General features: G+C 41.9%; 1 protein-coding gene across 22 annotated transcripts in view; it reads right to left on the bottom strand.

Annotated features, from left to right (window-relative positions):
- The window catches only part of macf1a (microtubule actin crosslinking factor 1a), a 196,470-nt gene that overhangs the window by 17,482 nt on the left and 160,908 nt on the right, over positions 1 to 18,080 (bottom strand). For all 22 annotated transcript variants that reach the window (XM_053675246.1, XM_053675247.1, XM_053675256.1 and 19 more), the window contains 16 exons: positions 10,767 to 10,928; positions 9,722 to 9,892; positions 9,251 to 9,417; positions 8,941 to 9,100; positions 8,140 to 8,466; positions 7,885 to 7,969; positions 7,576 to 7,802; positions 7,099 to 7,305; positions 4,835 to 5,062; positions 4,362 to 4,580; positions 4,033 to 4,236; positions 1,698 to 1,923; positions 1,338 to 1,564; positions 443 to 565; positions 213 to 314; positions 17 to 118 (listed from right to left, as the gene is read on the bottom strand). In XM_053675246.1, the coding sequence (XP_053531221.1) occupies positions 17 to 118; positions 213 to 314; positions 443 to 565; positions 1,338 to 1,564; positions 1,698 to 1,923; positions 4,033 to 4,236; positions 4,362 to 4,580; positions 4,835 to 5,062; positions 7,099 to 7,305; positions 7,576 to 7,802; positions 7,885 to 7,969; positions 8,140 to 8,466; positions 8,941 to 9,100; positions 9,251 to 9,417; positions 9,722 to 9,892; positions 10,767 to 10,928 (2,937 nt within the window). The remainder of the gene's footprint in view (positions 1 to 16; positions 119 to 212; positions 315 to 442; positions 566 to 1,337; positions 1,565 to 1,697; positions 1,924 to 4,032; positions 4,237 to 4,361; positions 4,581 to 4,834; positions 5,063 to 7,098; positions 7,306 to 7,575; positions 7,803 to 7,884; positions 7,970 to 8,139; positions 8,467 to 8,940; positions 9,101 to 9,250; positions 9,418 to 9,721; positions 9,893 to 10,766; positions 10,929 to 18,080) is intronic.

Raw genomic sequence — 18,080 nt, 5'->3', positions numbered from 1 at the left:
ATAAACTGATGCGAACCTTGAGCTCCTCTATCTGTTGTTTGACGGTGCTGAGGTCAGTTCCTACGGTTTGCATGTCGCACAGTTTGATGACAGCGTTGTCTATGTAGTCGAACATACCCTAGACAGCAGAAATCCTCATTAACATCCTTATTCATTCTTTACATCAGGGTTGCATCAGTTAGAGGTTCAGTATCAGTGCCAGTGCCACCCACCTGCAGAGCGTCCTGGTACTGTACAGAGGCTGTCATAGCCTCCTCCAGTTTCTCCATCCTCTCTCTCCATGTGCGGTTCAAGCCTTCCCAGGCCGTATTCATCTAGATGAACGGTAAAAAGGTCCAATTTTAAGCAAAAGGAAAACATTTCGTGTTGGATACATGTCCAGCGGTATAAAATAAATAAATAAATAAATAAATAAAAAGTCACTGGATGTTTTTGCTCTTACCTCATCGATGGTCTTCTTGACCTCGGGTTTCTCAGTTTCTCCACAAGCAAAGATGAGGTCAGCTCCCAGTGTGCGAACAATCTCCAGCTCCTCCCTCAAGCCGTCTGTCTCTGCTTTGATGGCCTGAGAGAACACAGAGAGGACACAGACAGTTACGCTGAAGAAATACAGAGGGAAACATTTAACTTGCATTATGTTACTTATGAGCTATTTTTGTAAAAGTCATTATATGAATATAACTATATTAACCACAGGATTTTGTTCACAGCTTAGTACTGATGTGCTCCAGATCTTAACACTACAACATTAATATTGATTTTAAAGATCCTGGCCAAGCTTACATAAATAATGATTGGAACAGACGCCCCACAACCCTCGAGTATTACTTGAGGATCCCCTCAAGCAACACCTTTATTTCATCTTACCTTAAAAAAACTCTAAGCTTCACCTCTGAGTTATAGAAACAGGATGTGTAAAAAACATATTGCTTGCGCTTATTAAAGAATCTAATATGGGCACCTAATACATGTTTAAATTGTTGTAATATATGGATGTTTTGGCTGGAACAAAAGCAATATTTGATTAATCCTAATAATATTATTAGTAATGACATTAGTATTAATAAGTAATAAAAAGGTCCAGTAGTGTATATTAAAACAAAACAATGATATCAATTGAAACAACTGGATCTCCCTTTCTGTATGTGAAATACACATTCTCTAACGAGCTATGACTCAAGCCATTCTTCATGACATTTCTGATTTCAGCTCAACAAAGAGAGTTATGACAAAGCAACCTGTTTCCCTTCTTTCCCTATCCAGAAATGATTAGATATACAAAACTTTGCACTAAGCTTTATAAATCAGTACAATTCGCCCTGTTGCGCAAGACTTACTTCTGCTGCCTCTATCTGCTGCTTGATCAGTGACGGATCCACTCCAGGGTCCTCCAGCTCTTTCACAATCTCCTGAGAGTCTCGCAGTGTGCTCAGCAGGGCTGCCATATCAGCCCAGAACTTTCCAGCCAAGTCCAGTACATCCTGCAGTTTTCCTTCTTTCTCCTCTGCCCTCTGTCTGATCTCATCCCACAGGGAGCGGAGTCTGAGGAGTCGAGAGCGCACCGCTGCAGGGACAGAAGAAAACATGTCACTTTGTGTCTACACATCAAACTTCACTGAAATGTCAGCATTATAAACAGCATTTCAATACATAAAATCCACATCATTCGTGTCCGCGTGCTGTTACGGAGCGCTCACCCTGAGCAGCAGGGTCGTCATGTGCTGCGCGGGTGATGAGCTCTTCCCCACGGGAACACAGGGCACTAAAGGAGGGCAGCAGTTTGTCCAGCTCCAGCCCGGCCGCCCGGTGCTCTGCCAACTGTTCACGGATCTTCTCCACCTCAGCTGCCACAGGAGGAGGCTGTCGCAAACGCTGCACTGCTCCCTCCAGGGTCTCCAACAAGGGGTCCATCTTATCATGGAACTGAATCAGAAGAAAAAGAAGAGGGTCATCGGTCAAATATTCACTCGATGCCGAAACGTCATAAAATTGACTTCCGGTGTAAAGTTTTAGCGGTGCAGAGATTACAAACTGCAGTTTTGTCATGTCTGTAATCATTCCACACAAGCGACATCATCTCTACACATAGCCCGAAATCGATGTGTTTTCCCGCCCTCTTTTGATTGACAGGATATAATCGGCCCTGACCATCAGACATCGGCCGAGAGCCAATAGTGGGGAAAAATAGCCTTTATCAGCTGATACATCTGTGTATCTCATATTATATATATATATATATATATATATATATATATATATATATATATATATATATATATATATATATATATATATAAATTCTATCTGTCTATGTCCATCTGTCTGTCTCTTTCGATCTTTCTCAGTCTGTCTTTCTGTCTAACTCTCTGTTCATCTCTCTTTTTCTCTCTGTCTCTGTGTGTTTGTCTTCCTCACATCCATCTACACTGCACTTTGTTTCCATTTTCCAAATGATTTTCTTTGATAGAGGAAAAAGTTAGACCTGTAGCCTAGACTAGGATTATGCTCCACCGTTATGCTCTAATGTTAATACTACAATTAATTATGGTGGAGACTCCAAATTTCCTCAGAATGAACATCCACACTGGCAATCCTTCAGAGACTGGCTGTGTCCAAAAGTGCATAGTACCATGCTAAACAGTGTATCTTTATTGGCGTGTATACTGGTATACCACAGTACACTACTTTGAAATACAATTTAGGACAAAGACCCAGGAGAAAATTAGGAGAAGGGAAGGCATTTACCCAGGGAGTATTAACAAAGAAATATGGTTTGTCCTCATAAAATACAATTCTGGGAAGACGGGGATTCTGATAGGAGTTTATTCACAACTGTTTGTTTAATATTTTACATTCCGAGTGTAAAGTATTTACATGTTCCATTTCTAAAGATGCGTGTTTTACCCCCCAAATTGACGACGTTAATCAGATTTATAGCTGCCTTTGTGCTGAGAAAATAACACCATGCATTTTAGAAGAAAACATAACAGATTACTTACAAAACAATAGTGGCATGGAGTTGCATAGTGAGTAATGGTGTTCTTACCTCTATCAGCTGTGGGTGTTGTAGAGAGCAGTGATGGTGAACACACAGCACATCCACAGTGAGTGACGAGATGGAGGGATGGATTGGACATGTATGGGATGGAGAAAGTAAGGGGAGAACAACAGGAAGATGCAACAAGCCAAGGAAAGTAGTCGAGTAATAGAGGGACAAAGACAGTAAGTGAACACCAGGGGCATGACGAAGGCAGGTGGAAGTGGAATGAGAGGCGAGTGCAGAGATGAGTGCAGTAACAGTACGATACAATTAAAGGGATGGGGTGGAGAGACAATACAATGTGTTAATCAAATGACATGCAAACAAGCCAGCAAGCATATCAATAACAAACATTCAGCCAGGTTCTGAGGTGATATCATTTCAATAAGGAATATAACCGATTTCTGAATGATGAGCGAGTCAAATGTAGCAGATGGAGAACGTAACAGTGAAATTAAAGACATACCAATGTGCTTTTAACGTGATAATCTTGCCAAAACAAAAGAATAGAAATATGATGATCTATAAACTATGACTGCAACCATTATTTTGGTAATAAACGATTTACTAATTAAAGGTTAATGATTGATTAATCAATAAGTATTGTATAAAATATGAAATAAACAGTTTGTATAATACATTTACATTTGGGTGATACTATAATATGGTCAAATCTAATGAATACTTTCCTCATTAATTACATTAAAAATATCTTCTTTTAATGATTTTTTCCACCAGCAAATCTCAATCCCAGTCCTAAGGACCCACTGCCCTGGACAGTATCAGGCTTTATCTGCTCCCAACATGTTGATAATGAGCTGAGAAGCTGTTACACTGACTCAGGTCACATGTGTTGGAAGCAGAGAAAGCTATTTATTATCTAACAGTAAATTAATGTTCTCATAATTTCCTCTAGGGATTTAAACAGAATACTTTCAGTGTTATAGGTAGCTGGACTGCAGTGCAGAGATGCAGACAATAAGAGCACACACCTGTGCAGACTGAGAGAAGGCCTCATCTAGTGCTGCAGCTCGACCTTTGACATCCTCTTTGATGGCCAGGTAGCGTCGTTCCGCTTCGCTGTAGCGCTGCCTCAACTTCGCCCCCTCCTGGGCACTTAGCTCAGCCAACTGTGGGCCAATCTTCAGCAGCTTGTCAATATGGGGCTTGTGCTCAGCGATAGACTCTCTTAGCAGCTGCAATCAGAGCAGAGGTTGGATGAGAAGGAGTGTAAAAATTACTACGGTCATATATTCACAATAGAAAGACACTAACTCTAATGAAAATGCAAACTTGAAATTGCACTGAAACACACACTGACCCTCATCTGGTCCTGTTGTTGTCGGAGAGCCTCGGTGTCAATGGCAGGAGGAGGCAGCTGGGTGATCAGTGCCTCTGTCTCACCCAGCCATGGGTCCAGCTCCTCATATGTCTCCCAGAAGCGGGCCACCAGCACCTGAGCCTGTTCCAGTGCTGAGAATCTTTCGGCATGGTTCTGACTCACTGCCTCATAGCGAGTACTCAGTGAATCCGTCTTTACCTACAGGGCCATTAGGGATGCAGCTTAATTGGGTTTCTCATGAGCCATTAATGTGAATGTCATCTGTAAACTGCTGACTACTGTTACAAGAGTCTTAATGTACTTGTACATTAAAATACATTTAATATAGAACAAAAAAAAAAAGAGATAAGTAAGAAAGAAAAACAAACAACTGCTCAGTTGTCTAAAATGGTTGCATGCTGCTCCATACCCCTCTCTCTCTCCCTCTCTCACTCTCTCTCTTTTCCGCTCACCTTCAGTGCTTCTCTCTGCTGCTCACTGCAGCTCTCCAGGATATCCTCTCGAGTGTGGAGGAGCTGATCTACCGTATCCTTGTGGCGGATGATGTCGATGTTGAAGGCTCTTTGGACTTGGAGCTGAGCCACGGTCACGTCAGGTTCCAGACTCAGAGGCCCCAGGGAAGCCAGCTTCCTCTCCGTCTCCCCCACCCACGCCAGTTCCGCATCCACAGCCTCCTCATACTGCCACACAATTGTTTCCTGACTTAATAGTGTCACTTTCTCATAGACTTATAAACTCATAAAAGTGAATTAAATGTGGTACATTTGTTGAATAGGGTTTTAAGTATTTTTCAGTCTTAAAAACAAAGCTTTACAGAGACTGGCCATGATTACATGCAAAGATTTACATCAATGGCAATTAATTTATTTTTCACTGCAGATGCAGAACAATTTGTTAATATAATGCCCTCCACTAAGGGAAAGAACGTTGTGAAAAATTGTCTATATTGTTTAACCTTTTGATCTTTTGTCCAAAAAATTCACAAAAATTCACTGCCCTCATGGATATCAAACAACAGCAAACAAAACAGGTTTACAAAAACAAACAAACAAACAAACAAAAAACCAAAACAAAATGTTGTTAAATGTAAGTGTGCAACAATTATTGCCCCCCTTTTAGTCAATACTTTGTGCTACCTCGCTTTGCCAAGATTACAGTTCTGAGTCTTCTCCTATAAAGGCTGATTAGGTTGGAGAATACATGGCAAGGAATCTGAGACCATTCCTCCATACAGAATCTCTCCAGATCCTTCACATTTTGAGGTCCAGGCTGGTGGACTCTCCCTTCAAGTAAAGGGACTGCCATGGATGGATAGCCATGGCAGGACCTTGATTTTGTGGTCAGTAAACCATGTGTGTGTTGATTTTGATATATGTTTTGGATCATTGTCCTGCTGGAAGATCCAACCACGGCCCATTATAAGGTTTCTGGCGGAGGCAGTCAGGTTTTCATTTAATATTTGATGATACTGGATAGAGTCCATGATGCCATTTATCCCAACAAAATGTTCAGGTCCTCTGGCAGGAAAATGGCCCCAAAACATTAAAGAGCCACCACCATATTTAACTGTGGGCATGAGGTACTTTTCCATATGGCTACCTCTCTGTGTGCGCCAAAACCACCTGGTGTTTGTTACCAAAAAGCTCTATTTTGGTTTCATCTGACCATAGAACCCAATCCCATTTGAAGTTCTAGTAGTGTCTGGCTAACTGAAGACGCTTGAGTTGGATGAGAGTAGAGGCTTTTTTTCCTGAAACCCTTCCAAACAATTTGTGGTGATGTCGGTGACTTCAGATTGTAGTTTTGGAGAATTTCTGACCCCAAGACGCAACTAACTTCTGCAATTCTCCAGCTGTGATCCTTGGAGATTTTTTGGCCACTAGAAACATCCTCTTCACAGTTCATTGAGACAATATAGACACACGTCCTCTTCCAGGTTGATTCATAACATTATCAGTTGACTGGAACTTCTTAATTATTGCCCTGATTGTGGAAATGGGCATTTTCAATGCTTGTTATTTTCTTATAGCCGCTTCCCATTTTGTGAAGCTCAACAACCTTTTGCCGCACATCACAGCTCTATTCCCTCTTCTTACCTGTTGTTATAAATGACTCAGGGAATTTGGCCTATGTGTTACCTCATATTAATACCCCTGTGAAACAGGAAGTCATGGTTGAACAATTTCCTCCCAGGTATACTAAAGAAAATGTAAAACATCAGTGGGAATATAATTCAAATATATTTTTCTCATATGAAATTATAGGGGTGCCAATAATTGTTGCACACCTTTATTTAACAAAGTTTTTTTTTTCTGCGTTTGCAATTATTTGATATCCACTAGAGCAGAGTATTTTTGTGAAATTTTTAAAACAAAAAGGGTAAACAATAAAGACATAGCCTTCTTCTCTCATATTTTTCCAAGGGTGCCAATATTAGTGGAGGGTAGTGTATGCATAGTAAGCTCAGCAAGCCAATGAAAATCTTCAAACCAGACAATATTTATGTGCTGATCATTTAAAGTGAACAATACAGCCAGAAGCTTGAGTGTACTGCTAGAGTGTAGTAAGTTCAGCAGGTTACCAGAGTATTCAGTTGCCTTGATAGCATTTATAAATCATGAATTACATCGGTCTAGCAAAACAATGGCCAAAACATAATGGTCTACTATTAAAACAGATTATTCAACTATTTTACCACTTTAAAAGGATGCAGTACCTGTTGTGACCTCTGGATCGCCGCCTGCACGAGTTGCACTCTCTGCGTGATGGTCTCGTCGGCCTGTCGGTAGCGTTGGTTGGCATCGGCCACTAGACGGTCCAGACCTTCACGTGCTCTCCAGGGCACCAGGTCCAGCAGTGCACTCCCCACCTCATTAACTGTGTCCAGAATGAGACGCTTCTCAGCCGACACACACTTCAGGTCCTGAGACAAAGCACACACCCAGAGTAAAGGAGAAGTACATGTTACCTACAAAAATTTTAATAGACCAGCGATGTGTATAACAATAACAAATAGATAAAAGGCCTAAATCCCACAGAGTGTGTTGCACCAACAAAGAATAAAATGAAGAGAGTTTTGAACTAATCACGGATTTACTTAGCTATGCTTTTTAAAAAATTTTTTTTTTTTTTTTTTTTTAATATTTGATTTTGTTTTTGATATATTTGTGAGAAATCATAAAAACCATTATACCTTCTGTCTGTCTTGATAGGCTGGCGCTGTGTCTGGCTCCATGTTATTAAGCTCTGCCTCCACAGAGTCGAGCCACTGGTTGAGGTCCTCGTGGGCGCTGGCGAATCGGGTGGCGAGCTGCAGTGCCTGTTCCAGGTTACGGAGGGCCTTGCTGCTGCCTGCTGTCATCTCTGCATATCGCCTCTTTATTTCATCCAGCTTCTCCTGGATGAGCAGCACTTCTTCACCTAACACACAGGAGGAAGAGAATCAGAACCATACGGACTATAATAATAGGCAACCGAGAGAGTGCAGGAGTGCTCTTGGTACCTGTGGTCTGTTTCAGCAAAGCCTGCCCATTCTTAATGGCCTGGTCCACTGTCTTCTTCCGACTCACAATCTCCTCATTCAGAGACTACGAGAGTAGTAAAATAATTTAAAAACCTGAAGTTTATTATTTAATATGTTACATGTAAAAAAAATAATAATGAAAAAAAAAAAGACCAGAGATTTTTTTTTCCTACTGCCATAATTTATAAGAGGAGCCAAATCTACTGCATCTGTAAAGTGCCTCCCATGTCCTACCAGAGTGTATTTGTGCTGCTCAGCCAGCAGCTCGGGCTGGTAGCTCTGCACTGAGACTTCAGCCAGGCGCTGGGCCACCTCAGCCAGCCAGTTCAGCACCTCCACCTCCTCCTCCCCAAACAGCTGTGCATTGGCCAGGGCCTGATCCAACATGGCCGCTCGCCGAGAGCACCAATTACGAAGCTCTGTGTGCCCGCTGCGCACTGCTCCCACTCGCTCACTGAGCCAATCGTGGTCTACTGCACAGCTGAGAGGGGAGAGAGATTGGCCAAGGGCCTCGAGATGTTCCACCTCTTTTTCCCGAGACAACACCTCCTCTTGGAGGGCCTGGGGTTTTGCCCGCAGATGAATAAGAAAGGGATGGGGAGAGATGGCATGGGGGGGGGGGGGAGAAAAAAAAAAAAGACAAAACAAAGGAAAAATGACCATGCATGGTGAAAAACAGAAATCCTAATGACTGAAACACACTAATAAACAAGCGTTAAATCAAATATAATAAAAACATGGTATAAATATTAAAAAAAACAAATGGAAACTAAACAACGCATATTCCACAAAAACACAAATCACAGACATAAATAAAATGGACAGGGTGGGTTGTGCAGGCTGGGCTTGATTAAGAGTATTCCCAATTTTCCTTGGCAAATTTCCTACATCTGGGATATTAGAAGATGCAAGGTGTTGCATACTCTAGGTTGTTCCTTTCTACTTTTTGGTGATATAATCATCCAGGAAAAGAAAGTGAAGCTTTTTCTTTGCGGTCGACGACAGCAGGGTCTTCATGGCGGTGGTGTACTATACCTTGTGACGGTTGATTTGCTGGCTAATTTTGGAAGCCTGGGTTCCCATGGGCTCTGCGGAGCTCAGGCGTCTCTCTGTGGCATTTAGCCACTCTCCCAAAGGCTCCACTGACTCATGGAACTGCAGTGCGAGAACCTGCAGCTCCTCCAGCTGACGTTGCCTGCGAGATAAGCAAAGGCTCAGCGTATGTGAAATAATTATTTTAATTTCAAGAGGCTGGCTTGAAGCGTATATACTTTGTCACATTTCAATCAAGCGTCAGGTATTTGACTTGTTTCTACAGGAATCTTCAGGTGATGGGCACTCTCACCTGGCATTGGCCTTCTCCAGCAGATCTGTCCAGCGTTCTCCCAAGCTGCGCAGCTGTCTCTGGATCTTTTCTCTGTCTTGTGTCTCTGCTGTGGCTGCGATGCGCTCACCTTCAGCCCGGATCATCTCTACGGTCCCACGCCGGTCATCCAGCAAACGCTGCAGCAGCTGCAGAAACCGATAATACAACACAAATTCAGCTTCATTTACAATGAACAAAAGTGTGTACAAAATGTCACTCAAATGTAGCACCAATCAACTGCATCACAAACGTCATGTCTTTCACCACAAACCAACAGAGCTAATATACTATTATTATAATGAAATTCATAATAAACTAAAATATAAAAGACAGTTTTGTTTTCTAATGGTTATTAATATACCGCATGAATGTAGTATTAAACTACACACAATTAAGTATTTTAGCATTAAAAAGAAATAAACTTCACTTCTCTCACTGGGAAAAGCTCACCTTCTGTTCTTGGATTTGTGCTTTAACCACACGGTACTCAGCTGATGGCGGCTTCTGATTGGCTATCAGCTCCTCTGTGTCGCTTAACCAGCTTAACAGAGGTTCCAGAGCATCTTGAAACTTCCCACAATGCAAAAGGGCTTCCTGGAGCTGAGCGATTCTCTCGGCGACCTAAAGAGCCCAAAAATGTATTTCAATTGTACACGCCTAATGGTTTAAAACTCCGATTCTCAATCAGTGATCTGAGCCACTTGAAAATATGGCCACCAACCATAACACAATTGCTTTGTCCATTAACATCCATTTGTAGCCACATAAACCACATAACCACATATAATATATTCAAAGATTGTCAAAAAGCAGCTTTATAGAAATCCAGATATAAAATTTAATTGATCCCTCATGAGCACGCGAGAGGTTACAGTGGGAAGGAAAAACTCCCCAAGGTGACAAGATAAAAAAACCTTGAGAAGGACTAGACTTAAAAGGGAACCCATCCACACCCTTACTTAATAATGATTAAACCAACAGGAACTGAAATATATATTACAGATGTTCCCTTACTTTCAGAAGTGTATGCTGTGATATCAATAGTGAAGCATAGTACTAATATTAATAATGAAACATTAATAGTGAGTCCATGAGACTGTTTCAGTTCTACTGGTGCTTGTTTGAATCTGGCATGTTTCCCCAGTCTCTTTGTATCTATATTTCATTTATATAATGAATTATATTTTTCTCTGTTGGAAACATTTTGTTTTATATCTCTGAGAGCTGTATCCCACTAAGCCCTAATCGTTGAACTATTGGAACCTATTTAAACTTTAGTTTGTCAAGTATTATTTAAGGCATGGAAACAAGTGTTGGCTGTTAAGACATGAGACACCTTGATGAGGCTCATTCAAATAATCCAAGTGTCCATTGGGAGGTAAAATTTAAGTTTGCTAACAAAAATAACTGCTGAATTAAATGCTGTAAGTTCTCAATAAAACAAACAAACATGCTATAGTAGACCTGTGACATAATTTAAGAGTGCATGTCATACCCTTTTGTTGAGGGAGTTCCACTGCAGGTTGGTGGTTTCCAGGTCATGCTCCAGAGCCTGTGTGTCTGTGTGCTTAGCTGCACTCTGGATTAGCCCCTGACCGACAGCATTCACGTGGTGCAGTTTGGGTTGGATACTGTCTACCTGCTCTCGCTCCACAGCCTGCATGCACACACACCAGACCGAGAAAATGGAGGACAAGTGCATAATGTACATTACACACACTTTCCAGCAGCAAGATGATGAAGGTGGTAAAGAGCCTAAAAATTAAAGAGCATTTACTTTGTGTCTTGAGTTACTCATAAAATAAATAAATAAATGAAACCCCATGACTTCAATTAAGTACAAGAGTACTATTTAGATGACCAAGGATACTAAACCACAACATTCAGAGAGTCAGAGACAGTATTCATAAGTGGTTTGTACACAAGGACAAGGGAGAAGATGATGAAGAAGAAAAAAAAACGTGACCACTATCACAACTGGGAGCTCTGGGGTGAACGGAATAAAACAAGAACAAGAACGTGGAGTAAATTTAAACCCCTAAGCTTAGAGAGTACAGATTTCCCTACCAATCCACTCATGTCCATGTAGGCAAATGAAAGAGCTACTTGATGGCCTTTGTGTTCCTTGGGTGCTTTGATGTCCTATGAACTGAATCATGTATGAAATGTTTTCAGGTTGGAGACGAGAAGAATTTTTGATAGCGGTTACGAAATGACAAGTCAGCATCTGTCCCATATTTGGAAAATCCTGTTTTCATTGAAGTGTGTGTATCCATTTAGACACAGCTGTTTTGCAGAGAAGGCTGGGTTCGTGCCTCAAACAGGATATCTGTCGTTCTCAATAACAATGAGCTACAGCCATGAGCCACCACACCCTCTCCCCAACATAGCATGTGCGTGCATAAGCGTATGCATGCTTGTTGTCTGTGTGCAGGAGAGTTGGTCCTTTTTTAGGTTAATGTTTTTATTAACATTAGCTTTTACTTATTTTGTCTCTTATGTTTGTCCACTCAGTGCTGGTGCTGCGATCATCCGCTTGCAAACAGTCCAGCTAACATGGAATCAACTATTCGTTACTTCTGTTAAACCATGATCTTCCGTCATCCCTCAATCTCTCTCAGGCCAGTTCAGGGAAGATGCTGCTTCGGACCCTTGACTCTAGTGCAGCAGAGCTCTGGAAATATCTGACATGCCTCTCATTCCTTTTCGAATCTCTGAATGTACCAGTAAGTTGATCAGTCACTCTCACACACCGTGTTCATCTTCTCTCATTATCCATGTTTCTCCTTTTACAAACAATTTTGCCAAACTCCTCTTTTGTTTCTCACCATGTCTCCACATATCACTCTTTCATTCCTGGCTGCTTTCCTGCCCAACATCAACCCACATCTCGATCCATTCCAGTCTCTCTCTTTTTTTTTTTTTTCTGTTTTAGTCCAAGCCACAAGCCTGAGTTATAGTACTGACAGAAGGTCAGCTGCATCAGAGCAAAGCAGTGTGAAATTACATAGGTTACACCATTCTCTCCCAACATATTTAAGATAGTTTCATTTTTTTTTTTTATTAGATTTCACAGTTCATTATGGAAATTTATTATTTAGTGTTGTGTCAGAGTCTCAAAGAGAATGAGAGAGAGAGAGAGAGAGAGAGAGAGAGAGAGAGAGAGAGAGAGAGAGAGAGAGCATGTGAGTGAGAGAGAGGCAAAGAGAAAAACAATGAAAGAGATAAGTAGGGAAAAAATGTAAAGTGAAGCCAGAGTTAAATTGGCCACTTTCCATTTAGTGACTTTATCACTCAAACGCTCTATTACTACAGCCGTCTCAGAGTTAATAAAAAATGAAGAACACGCACACACACAAAACTAACCCATGGATCTAACGACAATGCATAAGTAATAACAAAATCAATAATGAAATATAGTATTTCAAGATGACATGGGATCACAAAACACATTCTAGTAGGAGAGAACGTACCAGAGTATTGTTTTTTTTTTTCTTGAATAAGTGAAATATTTTCTCCCTCATTTTCCTGATCATTTTTTCTCTCATTCCTCTAGACACTCTAGTCTTCTTAAGCCTCAGTTAATTACCTTCATTTTTAACTTTACTTGCTTTTTGTAGTCCCCAGGCTAAGGACAAATTTAATTTCTGACCTAAAAATACAAATCTTTATCTCCATAAGTCAAAAACAAGTAGACAAATAATGTAGACCAGATAGTAAATAATGCCAACTCTTAACACGTTCTGTCATTTGAAAGTTCGGGAATAGAACGTTTATGGCTCCAATAAAATCACTCTACAAACTGGAACAATGAGCCAAACATCCGAATAGTTTGATTATATATTCAGTAATTAAATCTGTACTGAGGGGGGTCCATGGAAATTGTTTTAAAGATAGAGAGGTCCCTTGCTGTAACATTTTTCGAGAACCTGTTTTAGATGGTTGTTTGTTAAATAGCACTGAGCCAAATTGTTTCGAATCCCAATCCATGAGTTCATATCTGGCGGAGAGCTTTGATATTGTTGAACTTGTGCTGAACTGTGTGATTACGTGTTTATGAGTGTGTGTATGTGGTTGTCAGGCTTGAAGCCCTGGCCTCTCTTTGCCCCGAGCAGTCTCCTGACACAGGTGCTTCCCACAAGCAGTGCAATCATTTTCAAAACAGTCAAATATGCCTGCATTACCATTTCCCATAACACAAGCTCTCTTTCTGATCACCTGCTCCTCCCGTTCTATACAGGTTGCTTGTTTGTCTCTACTTTCTCATGTCTACCTGCAATACACTTTTGTACAGCAGCTTACGTTTTGAGATGAGATCAGCTTTCCTCTGTCCTTTCCCTGGTTAACAATTTTATTGCCCACGCTTATCATGAGCATTGCCAGGTGTTCAGCCATAGAGCCATTTTATTCCATGAATGACTGGTCTGTGATCACGCCCCAGAGAGTTTCCCATCCCATCTCAAATCAGCTATAACTTAACTATGCAATTTCAGTGACTGTTTCAACCCCAGAGTTTACCTTGGCACAATACATGCATTTCCTCTGAGTTAGGTGCCCACCCCTTTGGTGTTGCAAGGGAAAGTTGAATCACAGAGCCTAGGACTGATAAGCTTGGCATGTTCTTATCATCTATTTATATTCTCAACAACTTTTTACAGTGTTTGTGTGTTACTGGCAACAGCAACTCCCCTAAAAAAACCCCTCAGTGTTTATTTCTCACTTCCCTATCTCAAAAACAAGGCCTTCATACTGCAGCAAGCAGGAGGGCTTTTGACAAGAAAGGGGTGGGGTAGGATGAGGTTTGGGGTTGTAGGTTTATAGCAGAAAGGTGGTGGTGGGAGGGATGGAGATTTATAGTTGGTTTTGCTTTAAAGACAGATGCTCCTTACGAGATATGTTCTCTTGGCCTTTTTGTTCCTCTCCGAACAACCCCCAACAGATATTAAAAGTTTAAAAGTCAATTTGCTTGCTGATTCATGCTGGTCACTCAGTAATTATAATGCTCTCTGCCAATCACTGATAGGTGATTATATTTGGGGGTCAATAGAGGCAGTGACTCTGCAGAAAAGCAGAGTCGCCATGCTGAGCTACGGCTAAATGAAATGTGGATGGACAGCCAGGCTTGGCCATTACTTAGAAAAAGTAATGTAATAACAGGAGCACATCAGGTCTATATCAGCCAGACACATGACACACAACATAGCAACTATAACATAGAGCAGACACCTGACCAATCAAAGCAACCGAAGATACAGTCCAACACCAGCATATAGATCATTTTCAAAATCGTAAGCAAAATAGCATCCATCTCTGTCGCCCTCATATACAAACCTATTCTCTAGTTCTCCATCACTAAGGCATTTGGAATATACAATGTCCTTCATGTGCACCATGCAGAAACAAATATCTATTTGTAAACAAGTGGCCAGACCACAGATTTTCTGTATATGAAACCACTGTACATACACTATACAGATGGCCATGCTTATTTTCAAGAAATAAAAAAGCAATTCACACACAAACATGCTTCTACACTGACTGAAAAGTGTGGTTGAAGTCAAATTAAAATGTGTACCTGTTTGTATAAACTGCATTTAGGCAGTGCAAATACAAATCCATAATGTGGTCATGGATGTACAATTACATGCTTCCGCTCACACAGAGAGGTCAGAAAGTGGACCTATACTTAGTTACCCAACAAACAAATAGTACCATAGTAGTAGAAGTTCTAATAAACATAAGGTATAAAAAAAATACAAGCAAGTTTCTTCTTGATAGTATAGTAATAGTAAATAGTTATTGAACATGTATCTAACTAAAATAGGTCAAGTAAAAACTGACATCTTTTCCATTAAGATGTTTATTACACTGGCTTTTACCTCAATGTTAAAGCATGCTGATACTGTCGTTTCCTCATCTGGATGCATCAATCGACAAGTGCCGTCTTTTTCATCACATGGTTCAGCAGTTTCTTGTTCACACTGGTTTTCACTAAAAAGTCTATATAAGAGACCTGGCTCAAGTTGCTCCCACTGATCTTGACATGGGGGCACTGAAACTGGTCTTGACCCATCTGAGTCCCAGTCACTATCTTCATTCATCAACCCTACAACAAAATCCACGCCTGATTGGCTAGTCTCAGATTCTGAGTCCAAGTCTCGACAGTCCTCACCAGCAGAACCCCCATCAGACACTAGAGGGAGACGCTCAGGAGCTGCCAGGTACACAAAACTATCAGAGGATATAAAAGACCCCTCTTCTGGATCAGGGCAAGGTTTAGGAAGAGGGCTAGGAGGAGTAGATTCCATAAGTGGGGATGGAGGACATTCCTGAGAGTATTGTGATGGCACTGCCACTGCCAAGTAAACAAAGCTGTCAGTGGGAACCGTTGAATCTGCATCTTTGTTGTCATGAGTTACCACATTTGACTCCTTGTTTATAGTTGATTTGGAGATTGGGGAGTGGGGAGGAGATTGATTGCTGTTTGTGGGTACACTTACTAGAAGGTCTGAGGTATCAGATTTTGTGGGACTTGAGGTTCTCTGGACCTCATGTGTGAGCTCACACTCCGGTATAGGCATGTCCTCAGCAGTAAAAACCTTTTCAGCTACTGCTGAAAGTTCTTTGTATGTCTCCATAACTAACATCCCTTCTTTGTCAGAATTCAACTTAACTGAACCAGAGGGATCCAATTCTTCAAGAGATTCCACATTACTGCTACTGCCCTCAGTGTCCTTTTCTAAATTACTGTTTAAATCAGACGTTCCAAGAGACAGCTGTATTACGTCCTCTTTTAAATTAGACTTGCACATATCGAACTCATGGTCACTGTTTTCTTCAGATAGTTTATCAGGACTTGAATATAGGTCTTTATGACTCACTGAGGTATAGACTACATGCACCTTGTCTTTCACCTCATCATCTGCCTGCTCTTGTTCAGATAACCCTCCACTGCCCAGGTCTGAATCAGTTTCTCGTCTTTCTTCTTGTGTTGTATCTGACAGAGTAGTTCTGTCCAGGTGGGATGTCTGAATTCCACTGGATTCAGATTCTAACAAAAGCTCATCCAAAGTGCATACATCAAGCATAGGTGTGGTGTGATCCTGTGGAAAGCTGGCATTAGCATCACCATCATAATAACTTTCACTAACAGTCCAACTTTGAGTATCATCAGTAGCCTTGCTGGAAAGATTCTGATCTGTTCCCAAACCAGATTTCTCATTCTGATATGGCTCTAACTGATTTATATGATCAGTGTTCTCTGTGAGGCCAGCTTTATCCCCGTTATGCTCAACCTGATCCTCTCTCTCCTCCTCCTCTTCTTCTTCCTCCACTCTGGGTAGGGTATGACATGCAACCAGGGGATCAGTAGGGGTAGACACTAAAGCTGATTCAAGACTAGATGCCTCCTTTCTTTCCTCCTCCTCAATACACTGTCTCTCCAATTCCAGAAAGAGGTCAACTGAACCATCCTCTGAACTTGGGTAAGGAGAAACACTGGCAACTTCTGAGCCACCAAAACCTACTGGAGGGGTCAGAAGAGGCCTGTAATCTGAGGTACTGAGCTGTTGTGTCTCCCAGTCCTGCAGCTCAGATTCCTCCCCCACTACTGTCCAGGAAATATTACTTGTTTCATGGCTATCCAGCTTTAACACCACCTGCCAGTTCTTTTCCTCCATCTCCAGCCGTTCATTTTCTTCTCTCTCCTGCACCTGTTGTTTCTCCTCATCCTCCTCCAGCTCTTTCAAGATTCTAAGCTCATCTTCCTCAAAACGAAGTTCTGAAGCAGTACGCTCTCGTAGTTCACCAGTAGGAGGGGGCCATCCCAAAAGGCCTTCTGCACCCCCTTCTTGGCTGAGACACGGGGAGAGTGGTAGGCCTCCATAACACAGTCCCTCCCCCTCCTGCAGGAAAGGTGAGGGGGGATCCAACAGGTACAATGACTCTTCATCCAGATCACTGTCCTCTCCTAGCAGAGGAGGCAAAGGTGGCAGTATTGGCAAGTTATGTGGAACTACCCCATGCCCAAATAACCTTTTACCACCTCTTGCAGTACGAGGCCAGGTGCGGGCTTTAGTGGGGGGGCAAAATACAGGTTTTGGAGGTATCAGTGGGGCAGTATCCTGATCATACTCCAGGAATGGTGAGTCCCTCTCTGAGTCACATGTTTTATTTGCAGCAATATTCCAGTGTTGGGGTTGTTCTTCTGACACACTTCTAACACAAAGTAAAGGGGTTGCTGTTGGCTTACTCTTCTCACCACTTCTCTCAACCTGCTTGTGGATCCCAGGGCTGGGTTGCAGAGAGCTAGCAGTATCCTGTTTTGTTTGGAGAATTGGAGCAGTCTGTAAAGCTGGTCTTTCTTTAGAAGGAGAAGGCATGGGCTTAATTTGTTTTGGGTGATGAGGGTGCAACTTGGGGGACTCTTTTTGCTTGACTGGATGTGGTGGATGGGAAGACACTGGGGTGGGTGGAGTGAGGGCTAGAGAGCTGGAAACCAGAGGGGTGTGAGGGCCACCAGAGGAGACAGGAGGACTGTAAGGAGGAAGAGGTGGGGTGGATATGGAGGAGGCTGGGGCAGTTAATAAGGAAGGTAATGGATGGAGAGGTGAAACTGGAATTCCTGCCCCAGATAAACGTTTCTCTCCACTCTCTACAGGTGAAAGCTCTAGTCGCTCAGCAAACTCAGGATAAGTTGGAGGCATAAAGGCTTTCCAGGAGCGCCGATTTGGGTTATCTTTTTTGTCACCAACATGATGCCGCCGCTTGGTCACTACAGCTGCCCCAACAGCAGCTGAGTTTGATGTAG

This window comes from Ictalurus punctatus, chromosome 24, assembly GCF_001660625.3.
Source record: "Ictalurus punctatus breed USDA103 chromosome 24, Coco_2.0, whole genome shotgun sequence".
Lineage (NCBI taxonomy): Eukaryota > Metazoa > Chordata > Actinopteri > Siluriformes > Ictaluridae > Ictalurus > Ictalurus punctatus.
Note: the sequence above shows the minus strand (reverse complement) of the source record. Positions and strands in the feature narration are given on the sequence as shown.